We start from the raw sequence: 18,824 nt of genomic DNA, 5'->3' as shown, positions 1-18,824 counted from the left end.
TATCAACAGCAGCACTATTCTCCTGTTATGGCTTTGCCAAAGATTTCTCTCATCTATTTTTTGAATTGAAACCTAAACTTTCATGCCTAATTTATGAAATACACTTGGAGAAATAGCCTGTCTTTCACACATTTTTTAAATGAGGTCAAATTGACTTCTTTCTTACTCATACTCACGACCCCAAACCATTTGTAAAACACTGGCTTATCTTCCAAAAATGTGTACTCACGGCATTTTGCTTTGCTGTCCTCTGCGACACGTATAGTTCTTGACCCCACATGCTTAACAGTTTTGCTGGAAATAAAGTTGTCTCGGCTGCTTCATGCTTAGCCAGTGGAATGGTAGTTTTAGTGTTTGGCTGGAATTCCTGTGTACACTTGGGATTTATTGTTGGAATAAACATTATTAGACTCAGATTAAAATTGGACCAGAAATTTATTTTTGTCCTCCTTTCAGCCTCAGTTCACCCTAGAATCTCTCATCCAAATGACAAATAGTCTTGACTTTCTGAGGTGATCTAAAGATTAAAATCAGCCCTGGTGCTTACTTAGCTTTGCATTCAAATGGAGATTTTTTTTTTTTTTTTTGGAAACAGAGTTAAAAATAGAGTTCTCTGATCTCAAATAGAAAGTTTCTTTTATTTCCTCCCCTATCTGCTCTTAACACCTCTGTATTTGTTCTCTGTGGGGCCTTAATGTCCAACTCCTCCTTAAAGACAAACACCTGACCCAGTCTTTATCTGGAACATGGTCATGCTTTTTTGGTTTGTTTTAACCCTATCCTATCTGCTTAATTTTGGGCTTTCTATAATTCAGAGTTTTTTTTGCTAAAAGGAAGGAATCTCCCTTTTATCATGAGCTACTTGTCATATCTTGCTCTAATTGTTGACATCTCTTGTTAGGTTAGTGTCAAATCGTGGCATTTATTATATTTACTCAGTTTATTTGGAGGAGAACCTCTGGAATCTAGGAGATGCTCACTTGAATTTTGTGCCTAATTTTGTGCATTTTGGTAATTGGCTTCTTTTATGATCTTACAGAATACCAAGCTGGTATTTTACACTTGAAGAGAGAGCACAAAGAAGAAATTGAAAACCTGCAGGTATGTCTTTGATTCTATTTAACTGGTTTTATGAAACTGATATTTAGTTTTTTCATGTGCTAAAGTTAAATATTCCTCTTGTGTTTAAGTATTTAACTAGACAGCATCCACAGCTTGCACCTGCCATTGGGCACCAAGTTTATCCTGGAGTTAAAAACCTTGGATTCTGTTTTTATTTCATTTCATTTCATCATTTCATTTCATTATTTCATTTCATTTCATATAGTCTTGCTCTATCACCCCCACTAAAATGTAGTGGCACCATCATAACTCACTGCAGCCTCAAACTCCTGAGCTCCAAGCAATCCTCCTGTCTCAGCCTCCTGAGTAGCTGGGACTACAGGCTTGAGCCATTGTGCCCAGCCAATTTTTCTACTTTTAGTAGAGACAGGGTCTCACTCTTGCTCAGACTGGACTTGAACTCCTGAGCTCAAGCAGTCGTCCCACCTCGGCCTCCCAGAGTGTTAGGGTTACAGGTGCGAGCCACCACACCCGGCTGGATTCTGTTCTTAATAGAATTCAATTCCTCTTTTTAAAAATGTGCCATAAATGCATTTGATTGGACTGGGAAATGATTGTTTTGTTTTTAAAGCAGGAAAGAAGATAGAGTATTTAGACATTTACTGTGTACGTGAAATATTTTAAAAGTTATTTTTCCTGTGCACAGTATAGATTATTTTTGTCTGACTTATTCCTGCTCATGTGTTCATGTCTGTATATCTCTTAGCACATCCCTGCAATATGATGTCATGTAGATTAAGGCACTTAAGGAAGGGGCCCAATAGGGGGAATAGTTGTGCTGAGACATTCCATATCCTTAGGGGGTGCTGAGAAATTGCCAACTTTATCCTCCTTTTTGAAACCCAGAATGACTGAAGGATCATTTTCCTTGTCCTGCCATCTTGTTGTTCTTCCCTGTGTTTGGTGTTTGCCTTTAGTGCCTATGGCAGGAGATTTAAAATCTTAACTTCAAATAACTAGATGTTGAATGAGGCACTGGGTGTAGTTTACTGATGTCTAAGGTAACTTCATACTTCAGGTGAGAATAGCAGCAAAATTGAAATAAAACTTCTTGCTTATTTAATGCTAATTCATTATTTGCTAATTTAATGAGTCTTTGGATCAAGTTTCTTTTATTTTTATTGACAAATAGAAATTACATGTATTTATGGTATAGAACATGTTTTGAAATATGTATACATTGTGGAGTAATTAAATAAAGCTACTTAACATATGTATTACTTCACATATTTGTGGTGAGAATACTTAAATCTACTCTAGCAATTGTCGAGTATATGTATTCATTGTTATTAACTATAGTCACCGTGTTATACAATAGATTATCTTGAACTTATTTCTCATGTCTAACTGAAATTTTGTATACTTTGACTGACATCTCCCTAATCCTTTCTTACCTTCCAACCCCATAGCCCTTGGTAACCACCCTTCTAATCTATTTCTATGAATTTGACTTTTTTAGATTCTACATTTAAGTGAGATTATGCAGTATTGATCTTTCTATGCCTGGCTTATTTTGTTTAACATAATGTATTCCAGGTTCATCCTGCAAATGACAAGATTTACTTCTTTTTAAAGGCTGAATAGTATTCCATTATGTACATATACCACATTTTATTTATCTATTCATTCTTTGATGGACACTTAGGTTGATTCCATATCTCGGCTTTTTTGAATAATGCTCCAATGAACATGAGAGTGCAGATATCTCTTCTAAAGACTGATTTCATTTCCTTGAGGTATATACCTAGCAATGGGATTGCTGGATCATATAGTAGTTCTATTTTTAGTTTTTTGAGGAACCACTTTACTGTTTTCCATAGTGGCTGCACTGGTTTACATTCCCATTAACAGTGTGTAAAGGTTCGCTTTTCTGCACATCCTCGCCAATACTTGTTCTCTTTCATCATTTTTGGTAATAGCCATTTTAACAGGCATGAAGTGGGATTACATTGTGGTTTTAATTTGCATTTGTCTGCTGTTTGGTGATGTTGAGCATTTTTTCATATACTTGTTGGCTATTTGAATGTCTTTATTTGAGAAATGTATATTCAGGTTCATTGCTTGTTTTTACATCAGGTTCTTTGTTTTCTTGCTATTAAGTTATTTGAGTTTCTTTTATATTAAGCATATTAACCTCTTATCAGATGAATGAAAATATTCTTTTCAGTAAGTGACAGTGTGTTTTTTAGAATAACTGAGACAGTGTATTGGATTATATATGAAGTCATAATAAGTAGCAAGAAATTATTAGTATGGTGATTAGTATAGTGTCTGAATTTAAGCCACACCCATCCTGCCAGGATTAAGTAGTTCAAAAGAGGGAATGAGTCCATTTCACAAAGTAAAAAGGTGGAAAATTACCTCTTTCTCTTAGGAGAAAAAGAGAGGTGGAGGCCCTTATCTCCTTTGTTGCAAAATGCCCTAGAGAGACCTCTTTTTCTTTTTCTTTGTTCTGGTATGAAAAAGACACTCAACTGTCTCAGAGGAACTGAAATTGATAAGGGATAATTTAAGAAACAGCTCGTTAAAGAGGGTAGGTACAGAAGTGATTCTACAAGAAGTTTTATCAACGGCCAAGTTTTAAGAGTTAACAGCAGCTTTCCCCAAGTTGTAGACCAGCCCTGTGAAGGCTTTGACAGCTAAATATTCATAGTAATAGTAGATTCCTATAATTTTTGAGTTCTTAGTATGTGCTAGGCATTGTTCTAAGCATGTTATATATATTATTTTGTGTCATCACTGTGAAAGTCCTATGATCTTACATCTCAAACTAAGAAAAGCTGGACATGGGAAAGGAAAGAATAAGTGGAAGGAAAAAAAGTATATTATAATCATGAACTCCATTTAAAATATGGTTAGACTTAGGTATGATTAGCAATAGTAAAGGTTTAAAAATGTTCCTAATTATACTTGAGATATTTTTAAAGTATCTATAAAAAATTATTAATATTTGCTCTTTTGATGCTATTAGTAAACTTTTAAAAAAAATTGTCGCATATTTATGATTGCTAAAAACTTGTGGCCATGGCATACTCCTTCCATCGGGGGAGTGTACCCAATTTATACACTTACCTGTAGCTTGAAACTATCCCAGCAGTCACAGATGGACAACCCTCAGTAGGAAACTGGTGACTCTAATCTCTGATCTGAATAGGAAAAGTGTTTTGCTTGGCAAATACAGCATTTTAAAGATTGAAGGAGGAAATAAATATTTTAAAATATGGAGATTTTAATATAAAAAACTTGATTTCTATCTGCTTCTAGAAAAAATGGAAAATCTAGCAACAGTGGGCTTATTTTCTTGTATGCCTTCAACCTGCTGGGGTTGAGCAGTAGTGTCCAGTTCAACTAGGACATGTGCTCTCTAGTTCTCTACTGTACACTCTGGGCCACTTCACCTGCTTGGCCCTGCTATGCTTTAATTAACCCCTGTTCTCTGGGTGATATTGAAAATGAAACACCTAGATTGGCAGCAACACCAGTCAGAACAGACGCGATTCATAAAACGAACAAAAACCCAGCCTGGCTGCACTTGTGAGTATGCACTCACTGAATATCATCCCTACCTCTTTTATTCCACTGAGTAACAAGGTCTCATCTATTGTCACAGGACTAGTGGAAGAAAATGGGTGGGAAAACTGCTATTTTGGTGCTCATTTCTTTATGTGTTATTTCCATTGGCAGCCTTCATTGCCTGTTAGATTTTGTTTTTCCACTTCCAGGCCATAGAGAAGTCCACTGCGTTTCAGGACTCCTTCAACATGCCTTTCTAGAATGAGGATTTCATGTTTAGCGTACACAAGAAGAGTGATTCATTCTGCCACCGTATATAAGAATTGATATGTATCACGTTTAAATTTTTTGGAATGTTTTCATAGAATTTAAAGAAACAGTATGACTAAAGTCAACTTTCTATTCTGTTTTTGACCATGTATTTGTAGGGAAGTCACTTAATTGTTCAGTTCCCCTACCAGCAAAATGGAAAACCTACTGCCTAAAATACTTTGATTGGACGGTTGGCTTTTTTTAGCCTATAGTCCCAGAGCTACAGTATGGGTGAGCCCAGAGTTTCTAATCTCATGCACACTCTGCAGCCAACATTGGGTGAGTGCTGCTCTATAGAATGGGCACAGGGCTTGGTCCTAGCACTGGCTTTTCAAAAGGTGTAGCAATTTACACACAAGAGCAAAGATTTATTGATGACTCAGATGAGTCAATTCCTGGCACCTTATGTTTATACACCTTTACACAAACTCAAAGCACTAGGGTGACTTTTCTGGTGAAATCTCCAGTGAGAGAGTGATGGCAGGTCAGACATTTCCCACAACTTTACTATTTTATGTCATTTATGATGTAACTGCAACAAAATTTTTTAGTTTTGTCCAAGTGTGCCTTTCATTTAGCAAACTCTGTCTCAAGAGTCTTTGGTCACTTCATGATGCTACTCATCATGTAGTACATTTTCCAAGTCATTTTCCAATTTTGGATAATTCTATGTCACTAACTTCACTTTTGAAAAGGCAGCACCTTGCCTTTACAGGGTCTCGCTTGATTGAGAAACTTTGGCTTGTTGTAGACATTGCGTAGCAAGTCCATGACTGTGGGGTAGAAATACAGTTTATACCTGCTTTACTAATTTATTTTGTATGATAAAACAAATTTTCACACAGTAAAATTAAAGAGTTACTTCCTTGAGATTGCTTAGGAGCAAGGATTTAAAAATCACCATCACAGCTGTTTTGCAGATTGTTTCTATGTACAGCTGATCTTTTCCCTTATGGTAGCCCAAGAATCAGGTATGATATGATTTTATGCATGATGACAATGTGAAGGAACTTGGATTTTAAGTCAGGACCCCATTCACCCCCTTGCACTGTGACCTTGAGATATTAATCAACTTCTTTGGGACTTAGATTTCTCACTTTCAGCAACTGTGCAATAATTATAACTGTATTGTTGGTGATAATAGCTCCCTTCTAGGATTGTTCAATATGATGTACACTCTATGGTGTGGTTACATGGCACATACATGTTATGTCTCATTCCTTGTTCCCTGTGCACATCTCTTTATGATTAGGGAACTTGAGTTTAGAATGGCCTTCACACTGCTTTGCTTGAGGACTTAGACATTTGGCCTACCCTTTGAAGGTGACTTTTCCATGATCTTCCAGCCCTTCTTCTGCTTTTGTACTCTATATCAAGATGGTCTTTCCCAAAGCTCATTCCACTGAACAATGATCCTATGAAATGCACTTTGACAAAAAGTTTTCGTGGTCATATAAGTTTGAGAAATATCTTGTATTATTACCATTAGCACTTCACCATGTACAGAGAGGAAAACAGAGAAAACTATATAACTTGTATTTCACATAATCTTTTTTCCCTTAAGAAACCCGTTGTTTAGAATACTACTCTATATTGATTCACATAATCTTGCCATCTCAATGTATAATCTACTTCCTGAGTTCAACTTAAATTCTTCGAGTGGTTTCGTTACCCTTTCATGCTATCAAGTTCCTGCTTATTTACCTATTAATTGTACACACCTTGAAGGAAGAAATTATTTTGTTTTTCTTTATGTCCTTTATAACAGTGGTCCCCAACCTTTTTGGCAACAGGGATGGTTTTCATGGAAGACAATTTTCCATGGACCGGGGAGGCGAGGGATGGTTTTGGGATCATTCAAGCACATTATGTTTATTGTACACTTTATTTTTATTATTACATTGTAATATATAATGAAATAATTATACAACTCACCATGGGTTGGGAACCCCTGCTTTATAGTACTTGGCAAAGTTCTTGGCACATAGATGACACATAAATGTTTTTTTTTATATAACAACCTATGATTGAAAAATAATGGTAATTAACTTTTATCAAACTCTTAATTTGTGCCAACCTCTATCCTAGGCATTTAGCATTAGTATTATAAAGAGTAAATGTAGAAATATAAGCAAAGTAATAGATTTGTCCTCATTTTCTAGATAATAAAGCATGAGGCCCTGAGAGAATGCAACTTGTCAGAAGTTCTATACTATTAATAATATTAATAATAAGTGGGGGGCTACCTGAATTTGCATCTGCCTCTGTCTGACTTTGAAGCCAATGCTCTTTCCGTTAAACCATGCAGCATTCGTGGAAAGAATATTAGGTTTAGAACCAGAAGATCTGGATTCTGGTGTCACATTTGGCACCATGAGCAACATTAACTTGATTCTGTGATCAGTTTTCCAATTTCTAAAATGAAGGATTAGGCCATATAATCACTAATATCTCCTTTGAATTTTACAGTTAGCCCCTTTATAAAAAAAAAAAAAAAGTTCGATTTGTCCACTACACTGTGCTTTCAGTTTAAGATTATCTAACTCAGAATTTCCAGATCCCTCTTATTTAACTGTGTTCCCTCCTTTAAAACAAAACAAACAAAAAAAAAAAACCCTTTTATTTACTTCTAGAGGTTCTCTTTCTAACCAGTGGGTCTCTTCTTGATCTGCTTGCCTCTGTGGAATGTGTTCAGGTTTTCAGTTATACTCTGAATGGCGCACTCTAGCCTTCTGCTGTCTTTTCAGATGTGTCCCTCAGGGAAGGGATGCAGCTCTCAGAACAGTGAGTGAAACTTCTGTAGGGAACCCCGTTCTTTCTGACAAAAGCGAAGCATGGACGTGGGACGGGTAGGACGTTGTTGGATCTCTACTTACACAATTTTGACAGATGAAGAAAAAAAAAAAATACATGCCCTTAGTCTGGCTTGTGAGGAGCTGGATAATTTACGAATTTTGGTGTTGACCAGCACTTTAAACAGTTTGAAAGTAGGTGCCATGGAAATGACAGATTGTTTTATCTGTTTTTAACGAATGTTCTCTGGGTTGTGGTATACAAGAAAAAGAACCCGCCAACAGTGACATTTCCTTTACTGGAAACTTTTCCCCTTATCCCATTCATCACACGCACAGCTCCTAGCAGAGGGGAAGCTACACTGAGCGGAGGCCTCTGGCAGGCCCCTGCTCGTTGTGCAATGCAGTCACATTTCTCGTGTGCTGACTCCCACTGCAGGGTGAGCTAGGGATGGACGCCAAACGGAAAATTAATTCATGTTGTACCTTGTCCCCAAAGAACCAAACAGCATGTTGACCTCCATTAAGGGAAACTTGTAGACTTCATTACTTTCCTATCTCCAACCCATCCCAATGATCCATTTCTAATAGCTTACACATTGCTGTTGAGATAAAATTGAGCATAGACTACATTTGAGCTGATACAGCTAAGTTTATAAAGACATAAATCCTGAACCTTTTCCATTTGTTATATTCTTCATTATCAACACAATACATTTAAATCTCTTAATTCCCAGAGAATACTGTGAGGGAAAGGGAGTTATTTGTAGGCCAATAAACAAAACTTGCACAAATATGAAATATGAGGATTTCATAAAGCCCTCATGGTATTCCCCTAAGTGCTGATATTAGTATAATTCATTGCTGAGATGCAAATAAAAGTTGAGAAATATTTTAATTCATCATTTCATTGTTCATATAAAATGTCACGTGCTTAGTAGATTTGCTGGTTTACTGGTGTCAAGATGCCTCTTAGGCTACTGGCTACCCTGAAGCCTGTAGATAGATTTGGAGTTGAGTTTTGATAGAAAACATGAAGCAATTAATTCCTTACCTGACTTGGCATCCTAGGAGCCCTTTACTTCAGCCTTCAAGATGCTGTCTTGCCCCCACATAATTCAGACACAGAAGGAGGCTGGTTGTAGAATGAAGAATATGTTCATTACCCATTTGTGCCACAGGGTTTGATGCTGGTCTTCTTCAGATGCCATCAGCTCCAATCATCTCTGCTGAGTTTTCACCCCTGAGTGTGGGTAGGTACATGTGGACCAAGACAGGTTTCTTTTTATTTCAATAGTCTTTTGACTTCAGGTGATGGGCTGATGATGAAACAGGTGACTTTTTGAATGTTTCCCTTTGCTTTTTTGACTCTTCATGAAATAGGAGGAGGTGAGGTGTGATAGAGCACCCTGGGCAGTGCTTCCTTCTCTCCAGACTTGTCCTGCCTCGCTCAATTATTCTGAGTTCTATACTGTCATGTGTCACTCCTAAATGCTAGGTTCTTTAGCTACAAAGTAAGAGTGTTGTGCCAACTGGAGTAAGTTTCTTCCTATCTCTAAAGTTCTATTATTATACTTCTGGCCTGGGGAAAGAGGGGGCCCACGTGTCTGTCTCAACTCAATCCAAAAGTCTTGGAGATCCCCTTTTCCCATGTTACCTGGCACAGTGCTAGGCAACGAGCAGAAATTTAATGAATAGTTGTTGATTGATCTGCCTGGACATTGCTAGAAATTCTTTCATGACTCACAGTATTTAGGTACAATGTTATTTTGGGATTAGCATTAGGAGAGCCACAGAGTTCTTAAATTTGTGATACCATCAAATACAATCTCCCAAAATTTGTTTGGGCAGCACAATGTCATTTAAAAAGTTACTTTTGAATAATTTTAGATGAGCATGTGCACTGTAGCTGCCACAATTCTTCCTCGCATTTCCTATTGTCTTATATGCAGGCTCCTTTACTTTTTGATATTGATTGCCTGGCCCCTGTGGACAGTGTGAGGCCCCTAGTATAGTAGATAGAGGGGCTGAGTAGTAATGTCCTCATTCACTTTTTTCATGGTCTCGTGAATACCAAGCAAAAAGTCCCTGAAGCTGTGAGATTTTTATGGACTTTTGCATGTGTTTCTTTTTCTTTTTTCCCTCCCTTCCTCCCTCCTTCCCTCTCTCTCCCCTTCCTTCCTCTCTCCTGTCCTTTCCTGAAAGGGCTGGTGATGGGATTGTAAGGGTAGTAGTTTTGGAAGAGATGAGCCCTGAGTGCAGAAAATTGGGTATGGTCTGTGTTCTAGAACATTTTGAGAAAAGAACAGGAAGAAATTTTGTTGATTTTAGAGTTTAAATGCTGAGTACCCCTATCTTTCTGACTTAATTGGAGATGTTTATAATCATAGTTTTGAACTAGTAAAGTGCAATCCTGAGTTTTCACAGCTGATCAGTGGGATGGCTAGATTTATTAACCAAGTCTGTCTGGTTTCTAAATCTGATATGTTTCCACTGTCAGCTGATTTGATTCACTATCTCTAGCATAATGGTTTTCTAACTTTTAATTTTTTCTCCTTGTCTCATCCTGTGGCAAAGACCTCTGCAGGTCATTCTCTGTTCCCACCCTGGACAAGCTCCCCAGGAGATAAAAAATGATGACATTTTTGTGGTACTGGGAAAGAGAAACATAAGCAATGGAGTCCTCTTATTTCACTGGTTTCAGAAATGACAAGGTGTTCTTTTGTTCTCCCTACCTCAGTACAAAAGAAAGGAACAGGTGGGAGATTTCTCTCTCTAAATTCATTTCTCAGAGCTGGTCCTGAGCCCAGACTGAGGAAGAACCTCTAATACCTTTCACCATCATCTTGATATCTGCCTATATTTATCTTAGAGATTTGAAACCTGAATCTCAGAGAAGTCAACTTCCAAGATCATAAATTGAGTGAGAAAATACTGAGGCAAAACTTCCATGCATCTTGCCAACTATTTAATACTTATGTTTTTGTGATTTCTGCAGTTGGAACATCGGGGCTCCTCAGCTGTTCTTTGGCCTTGTCTTCTCTAGCATAGCACCTGATCCCAGCACTACTGGTTCCTTAATAAGTACATGGGTGATGCAGCTGTGTTCCCTATGCTGTCTCCCACTTGTAGGATATGCCCATGTGTGATAAATGGCACCTGTTGCCTCTTCTAAGAAGTCCGACCTCTTGTAGACTTTGGAATCCATAGTGTGACTTTATTGTGTGTTTATATGTGCACCCAGATGGGCTTGTGTGTGCTTTGACCATTTCACTGCAATTTATTCTAGCTTGCCTTGTGTCCTGGTAGAGTAATAATAATAATATTTACTACTTAGTGAGCATTTACTATGTGCCAGTCTTTATATATGAAGAATAAATGAGTTATAACAACATCTCTATGAGGTGGCACTCTTAACCTCTACCCTGAACTGCCTCTGGAAGTTCTTGTACCTTGAAGGCCCTCGCCTAGAAAGTATACTTGATGTGACCATGATTCTGGACTGACCTTTGCCTCTGGTCTATCTTTGGGTGGAATATCATCAGTCCTCTGGAATGATGGCCCTTAGAAGCAGAACATGCTGAAGAATGAACTCCTATAATGAAGTCAACTGACAGTTCATTGTATGAAATGCAACGGAACTCTAGGCAGGATAGCAGAATAGAAACACAGGTGTTTAATCTCCCCTGAGTTTGAATCTTGTCTCTGTCTGCTAGATATGGTCTTGAACAAATTATTTAAGCCTTTCTGAGCTTCAGTTTCTCATCTATAAAGTGGGTGCGACCATTTTGCAACTTGGTTATTATGACGCTGATTGTAACTTTGTAATAGTAAAGTATGAATGGGACTGGGGGCACAGTGGCAAGTGGTAGATGACCAATCAAGGATCACTATCGTATTTATTGTGAGGAGCAGCATGTTTAGTTTACTTTAAGTCAGTGGCTGTCAAAAAGTATTTTTTGGTGGGGAAGTTCTTTCAATATAAACTACATGCCTAATTAAAAGAAAATCATTCTGTATTTACTGTTAAGAGCATTGCTTTTAATATTTTTTTATAAAAATGTGATGCACTCATTTCATTACTGCCCATTAATGGAAATATTGCTGCTGCCATGATTTGATGAAGGAAACATCTGAATATATAAAAGCACCTCAAGAATTATAGCACAGATTTGGGAAGGGGTCCTAAGTGAGATGTTATATTTTAAATTTGGTTTTGTAATAAAAACAAATTTTCTAAAGTATAATTTTTGTATACATAACTCTGCTTTTTCCAGTTCATCTCTTTTATATTCAGTACATGCTAATTGAACACTTGTCAAATATGAGAGATCTGCTAGGGATAAAACATCACTTAATGATGATGATGATGATGGAAAGAACATTAGGTTTAGAATCAGAAGATCTGGATTCTGGTGTCACATTTGGGACTACGAGCAACATGAACTTGATTCAATGATCAGTTTTCTAATTTTTAAAATGAAGGATTAGGCTATATAATCACTAATATCTCCTTTGAATTTTACAATTAGCCCCTTTATACAAAAAAAAAGTTTGATTTATCCGCTACATTGTGCTTTATTGCATATCACTATACACCAGACACTACACTTAGCATATACTGCAGATTATTTTATTTAATCCTCATGTACATTATGTACTCAGAGGATTTACTGTTTAGTTGGAAGCAGATTTTATACCACAAAGGCTCAATAACAACAGTCACCTTAAATTAAGTGCCTAATATTACCCAGAGACTAATGGAGGGAAAGAATTTGTGAGTGTTAGCATTTTAAAATTACCAACTTTTTATGGAATTTGCTAATTTTAGATCTTAGATCTCAACTAAGATTTGTAAGTCTTAGATTTTCTGATTGCCATAAATGGGTAGCAATTTCTTATACTGTCTTTGAAAACTGGTGTAGGTGTCTGTGTAATATTGTTCTGCTTATTGTGTTTTAATACAATACATGGCATAACCTGTATCTGCTGCAAATAAATATAATAAACCTAATTTAAATTATTAATTGAGAATGTGTATTGCATAGATAGGTTGTTCTGTATGATAGGTAATCTGGATATTTTACAATTATTTTAGGAGCCATTCCCCAATCTCACCACTGGAGGTCAGCTTGACACTTTTTCTCTTGAAGCTCCAGGTATATTTTCTTTTGATGATTGAAGCAGGTTCCAGTTTTATGGAATGTTTTCCCATAAAAGAGAGCTTTTGGTTTTTAAACACATGAAAAAAAACTCACTGTAAACTTATTTCACAGAAAAACATACACAGAAAAGTATTTACAGGTCTATACTCATAGGCGTAATGCTTACTCTACTTACAGAAGCAGTACATACCGTACTATGGCTATAAATATACAGGCACATTCTACATGACAAAAGACAAAGGACTGTCTAACAGCAATGCCTCATGAAATTGATGACCTGTGTTTCATCTAAGAAGGGAATCATCAAAAGAAAATTAGAGGTCTTTCAAGCATTTACTCATTTGATACGTATCGATTAAGTACATCCTGGGTGGCAAGCACTATGCTAGGTACCAGAGGGGCCAGAACAGACATGGTCCTGACTCTCTTGGAACTTGAAGTCCATTCAGAGAAACAGATATTGATAAAATAATCACTTAATAAATATTAATGTAATGTGATGGGTGTTGTGGAGCTGCTCTGATAGGGTATAATTTAGATTTGGGGGGGTCGGGGAAGGACGCTCTTAGGAAGTGACATTTAAGCAGAGGCCTGAAGAGTGGAGAGGCACTTGGCTTGTTTGAAGGACTGCAGAGAGGCCTGTGTGGCCAGAGCACAGTGAGTGACAAACAGGAGAAACTTTGGAAATGAAGCTTTGGGATAGTACTTTTATACTGCAACTCAGAATAAGGAATGCATTTGTGTGTGTGTGTGTGTGTGTGTGTGTGTGTGTGTGGAATGAATTCTATTGAACAGTTTATCACATGTGATGCACTCTGATATAGTCAACTCTTATTAAAAAAAAAATGCTGACGATAAAGCATAAATTGATTTGCTAATTTGCTATCTCACTGATTGATCATGGCCCACAGTTTGAATAACACCTTAGTGGAGGAAGGCAAGAAGCTGGATTCTGGAAGGGCCTTGTAGGTTTTTTTTAAGGTTTCCCAACTTCATCCTCAAAACTGTGAGAATCTACTGACTAATTCTATGCAAAGGAACATGTGACATGAGCAGACTTACATTTCCAAAAAACAGATACATATATAGGAAAATGATTAGGAAATTAGGAAAGGAATTAAACATCTGTTATGTTTATTTTATCACATCTTTTTGTTAAACGTCTAGTTGGACATTTCCTTTATTCCTCCTACAGACACCAGGTTTTTTTGCTTTGTTTTTTTAGTTAAATGAAGTATGAAAACTCATTAATAAATAACCTGGGGGGGGTCTTTTGATTTTCTAATTTATTTTCAATTAGTCTTGCTGGAAATTAATAAACTCTAAACTGAACATTTTTTTTTTTGCTTCACGCCTATATTATTGCTCTCAGCAACATCATTTTCTAACCATCTTCAAGTTGTGAAAATCTGTGATTATTATACTGCAGAAAGGCGTTTCTCTTTTTGATGCTTTATTTCTAGCACATAAGATAACTTTGATTCCAATCTTGATGAATACAATACAGTATCATTATTTTTCTGTGAAATTCCAAGATTCTAGAGATGTAGTCAATCTCAAAGCTTGATTTGCAGACCCAATTTGAAACTCCTTTCTATTTGCTATAAAACAATGGTGGATGGGCTCAGAAATGAGGAGGGGAGAAAACAAGATTGCATTACAAATCTGGCAACATCAGCCACACTAGTAAAATCAAATCCAATGTTGTTTTATGACTCTGAATTTATGTGAGTGCCCAGGATCAAAGGGCTTGAATCCCACTGGACTACAAGGTCTATAGTTCATGGTAAAAACTCATCAAAAAGAACATTTTAGTCGTTTAAGCTTTTCATTTTAATCAGCCACAGTAATAAAAGAGCCTTTAGGTGTCCAAAAACATTTTGCAAGATCAAGAGGTTGTTCTCTCGTTCGTAGAAGCAGCTTTCTTATTGGATCCATATAATGCCTGTGGCCTGGAGTGTCAAAGGGCCACTGCCTCCACATTGTTTGCCCTTGTGGGATGGTTTCTTTTGGTTCTTCTAACTGTGCATTATGTGATAATAAATTACGGTGTCTGACGGAAGGACCATAAAATTTTCACACCATTCATCAAGCTATTGCAGTCATTTAAAGTTAGGTCTCTGACAGCAAGCCAAGTACTTTGCGATGTTTAGACAGAAACAGAGTCTACTGCCTGCGTCTCAACCGTCAAGAGACAAATCTGCATGGGAGAAAGAACACGAGGCTTTAGCGTCAGAAGACCCAGTCTTGAGTCATAGACCTGACACTTCCTGCAATTGTGGTTTTGGACTGTCCATAAAATGAGGATCCTGCTTTCACCACAGTGTTGTTTAGATTATTTAGGGTAATATTTGTCAAGTTATTACCCACTGTATAAAAACGGATATGCACTAGACATCGATCATACATGAAACAGCCTGGGCCATCCAGCATTTTCAATAAGAGACCTGGGCAGGTAAAGGTTGGAGCCAGTCAAACAGAGTAATTTGATGAGAATATGTTCCCGAGGATATGAAAGATAGTGAAATCAGGGACTCAGGAGGTTGCATGAGCTCTGCGAAGAAAGAGGTGGCATTTTTTTCTGAGACTAGAGGAAAATAAAGAATGAGTGCCTTTGTTGATGGACTATTAACATTTTTTATTTCTTTGCTTGGTTATCAGCTTTGGGCTCCATGCACAGGAAAAGAAATGAAAGCACCTGGTGTTTTTCCACTTGGCCTCTTTGATATCATCCTCTCCGGCTGCTGCTTCACTTTTCTCATTTCTTGCTCCCTTTTTGGCAGGTGCCTTCCCCCATTTCTAGTAATAAATTCAGCACCCTTTACATTAAAATCACTTCCCTTGACCATCCTGCTTCCCTCTGCTCCCATTCTTCCTGTCACTGGCAAAGTTCTCAAAGTGCTATTGGTCTCCTATCCGTCTGCCTTTGATGGCCTTGAACCTAGAGCGTCAGAGTTGAAATCCTCCATCTCCTCCCGTCGGGGACAGTGAATTCTGCAGTTTCTTTTCTTCCTCTGAGCAAGCTTCTCCATCTTCTTCGCTTCTCTCTCAGCCCTGCCTCAGCAGCGCCCCCAGCCGTGGCCTTCCAAAAGGTGGCCTTTGGTGACCTGACCCTTTATTCTCTGTCTCTCAGAGATTTCATTTGTTGCTACCAGTTTATCTCTACGATAAACTTTTCAGACCTATTTATTTGGATTCAAACTTCTGAGTTCTGGCTCCACATTTCTAACTTTTCATGGAAAACTACACTAGGAAAATATTTTCAGTCTCTAAAATTTAACATTTCCAAAGGCAGAGTATCAGAAAAGTCTTATAAGCCTAGGGTTGAAAGGGATCCTTAACTTCATCTACTTGTATCCTCTGACTCCCCCTTCCAGTGTCAACACAACACAACGCAATCTCTCTTCTTAGCTGCACTGCATAGTTAAGGTTCCACTCGTCTAACAGTAAAGGTTCAGGCCAAAAATCTCAGATGCATCCTTGACAACTCCTGAACCCTCAGCTTCACATCTAGTTGATTACCAAGTGTGTTAATTTTAGCTCTATGGTCTCTTCTGTGTACTCGCTTCTCAGGACCCTGGTGTCATCATCCTAACTGAGGCCTTTGGCATAGCTGGTGCTCAGTCAGCCCATCATACAGATTACTCACCTACTGTTGCTCTTGTCTCTTATACACCTCTGGTGGCTCACTATTGTGTATCAAGTCCAAAGTCCTTAGTGTGGTATTTAAGAAATTCCAGAATCAGATTCCAACTTATCTTGGTTTTCTCCTCCACCATTTCCCTACACTTTCCCGTCACCACGCCTTTTCCTTTCACCTGGATTTCTCACAATCTGTCATTCCACCTTTGCCAGTGCTTTGTACCCAGCAGGCGTTCCTCATCATACGTGAAACCATCTCCCATTTCCCAAGGCTCCCTTGTTTGATACCTTGGGCTGACTCAGGCACTTAGCAGACTCTTTCTCACATTATAATTATGAAAGCAAAGGTGTACACCATGGACATAAACCTTCACTAACTAGCACACGGTTGAATCTGCCATGACAGCAATGCACACCTCAGTGCCTAAGTTAACGACTGGTTGTTTTTTCCTTTTTCTTCCCCTGTAGTGGAAACTAGATGTAAACCAAAGTGATTTTACAGGTAATATTTTTCAAACTCAGAGACAAAGGAGAACTGTAGTGGGAAAACTGTGTTCCCAAAAGGCTCTTTTGAAAGATATTTTTGACAGTTTATGACCTTCTGCTGGGAGAATGACGTTTATTGTTTCTGACAGTCTTAGATGTGCACTTATCAGATGTTGTATGTTTATACAACTTATAGGGAGTTATCATTTGTATTAGTTTAAGTAAAAGCAACACAGACTCACTGGAATTTGTGATCATTTGGAAACCCTTTCATTTTATAGATGAGGATCTGAAGGCTGAAAGAGCTGGTCTTAGAATCTAGCTTATTGGTTCTTAACTTTTTCTTCCTCAGTACATCTAGGGATATAACATGTTCCCAACAGGAGCAGGGTTCATTGTAGCCAAGGAAGTTGACCCTTTGGGATTCACCGTCTGGTTACTATTGGTTAGCAACAGTAGAGCCGAAGACCATGTAGACAGCTCATAGAAGCACCAGGACCAAAAGTCAGGTCTTTTCCCAAACCTTTGCTTGATCATTTATGCCATGTGGAAATTGCTCTGCCAAAGATAAAGGGTTAACTGCAATTTAAGTGGTGGGCAGAAAAACCATCATGCAGCCCATAGTGGCAGGTGGTACTGAGATTATGCTATTTCAGATTTAAAATAGCATGTTTAAAAGCAAAAGTTTTAGAACATGTTTCTTTCATGAATGTACAAATCAATTGGAGAATAAGGCCATTTCTTTCAAATATTTGACTCAATTTCAGATTTGTTGCTTTTTAAGGTCAAAAGTTTTCTAATACTTCCCCCCCCCCCAGTCTTTATCTCTGCAAGGATAAGAATTGTATTCAGGATTTGTAAATAGAGGCTTGGTAGATTATTTTATAATTCTCTGATGAGATTTTCTAGATTTGTGAGACACGGGTCACTGTCCACATTGACTCTGTCCTATTGTGACTTCGATGTAAATGCTGGAGTCCAACAGCATCACTCACTCCTTGCTCTTTAGCAGCCTCATTACCTGAAAGGGGGGTGGAGAGATAGAGAGACTACCGGCTGTCAGGAATACCTTTTAGAGCGATTTTGCTTTTTTTCTCCCAAACCTTCAGCCAAGCACCATTCAAAGAAAAGGATTTTTAAACAACCATTACTGAGAAACTGTGAATGTTGCTAGAGAATTTTACATAGCAACCCCACAAAATCAACTTTTAAAACTAATCATACCCAGAGACAGACAAATGTTTCCCCCCTTTCATGAGCTCTAATTTTTAGTGCTGGACTAAGTGTTTTCCTGACAGGTAGATTATGTTTGGATTTAATTCTGTATTTTTATTCTTGTGTTACATTGATTTGAAAATCTGGAAAACACATGAAAGACTAATGTAAAAAAGTGATTCAGAAGAATATAGGCATTTGTTTTTATATTTGGCAACTACAATTGAGATAGGGGTGTGTTTTAACAAAGTGAAAATGATCTTCATGCCAATCTTTATAAAAATCAAAATGTCTTTCTTTCAAACATCTCAACCATTCTAATCAGTTTCACATGTTGTGTTAATATCGTGTTCAAGAACATGCAATCAGAAAGCTGCCTGCTCTGATGTGCAGTAGGGGAAAGGTGATGGTCCAAAGTTAAAATTCCTAGTGATCTAAATATTTAGAGTGTAAGTAGTTTGTAGTTATTTGCAATAGATAACTGCTGTGGATACTTAAGCTAGTTCATTATTTTCATAAAGGGCGTATGGCACCAAACTAGCACACCAGCTATTCTGGCTGACAAACAGATCCCATG

General features: G+C 37.7%; 1 protein-coding gene across 2 annotated transcripts in view; it reads left to right on the top strand.

The window, feature by feature from the left end:
- Positions 1 to 18,824, top strand: part of FMN1 (formin 1) — a 353,923-nt gene that overhangs the window by 127,988 nt on the left and 207,111 nt on the right. For both annotated transcript variants that reach the window (XM_069462066.1, XM_069462074.1), the window contains one exon: positions 1,040 to 1,101. In XM_069462066.1, coding sequence (XP_069318167.1) covers positions 1,040 to 1,101 — 62 coding nt within the window. The remainder of the gene's footprint in view (positions 1 to 1,039; positions 1,102 to 18,824) is intronic.

This window comes from Eulemur rufifrons, chromosome 2 (assembly GCF_041146395.1).
Source record: "Eulemur rufifrons isolate Redbay chromosome 2, OSU_ERuf_1, whole genome shotgun sequence".
NCBI classification, from domain to species: domain Eukaryota; kingdom Metazoa; phylum Chordata; class Mammalia; order Primates; family Lemuridae; genus Eulemur; species Eulemur rufifrons.
The sequence above is the reverse complement of the archived record's forward strand: the minus strand, read 5'-3'. Positions and strand labels throughout refer to the sequence as shown.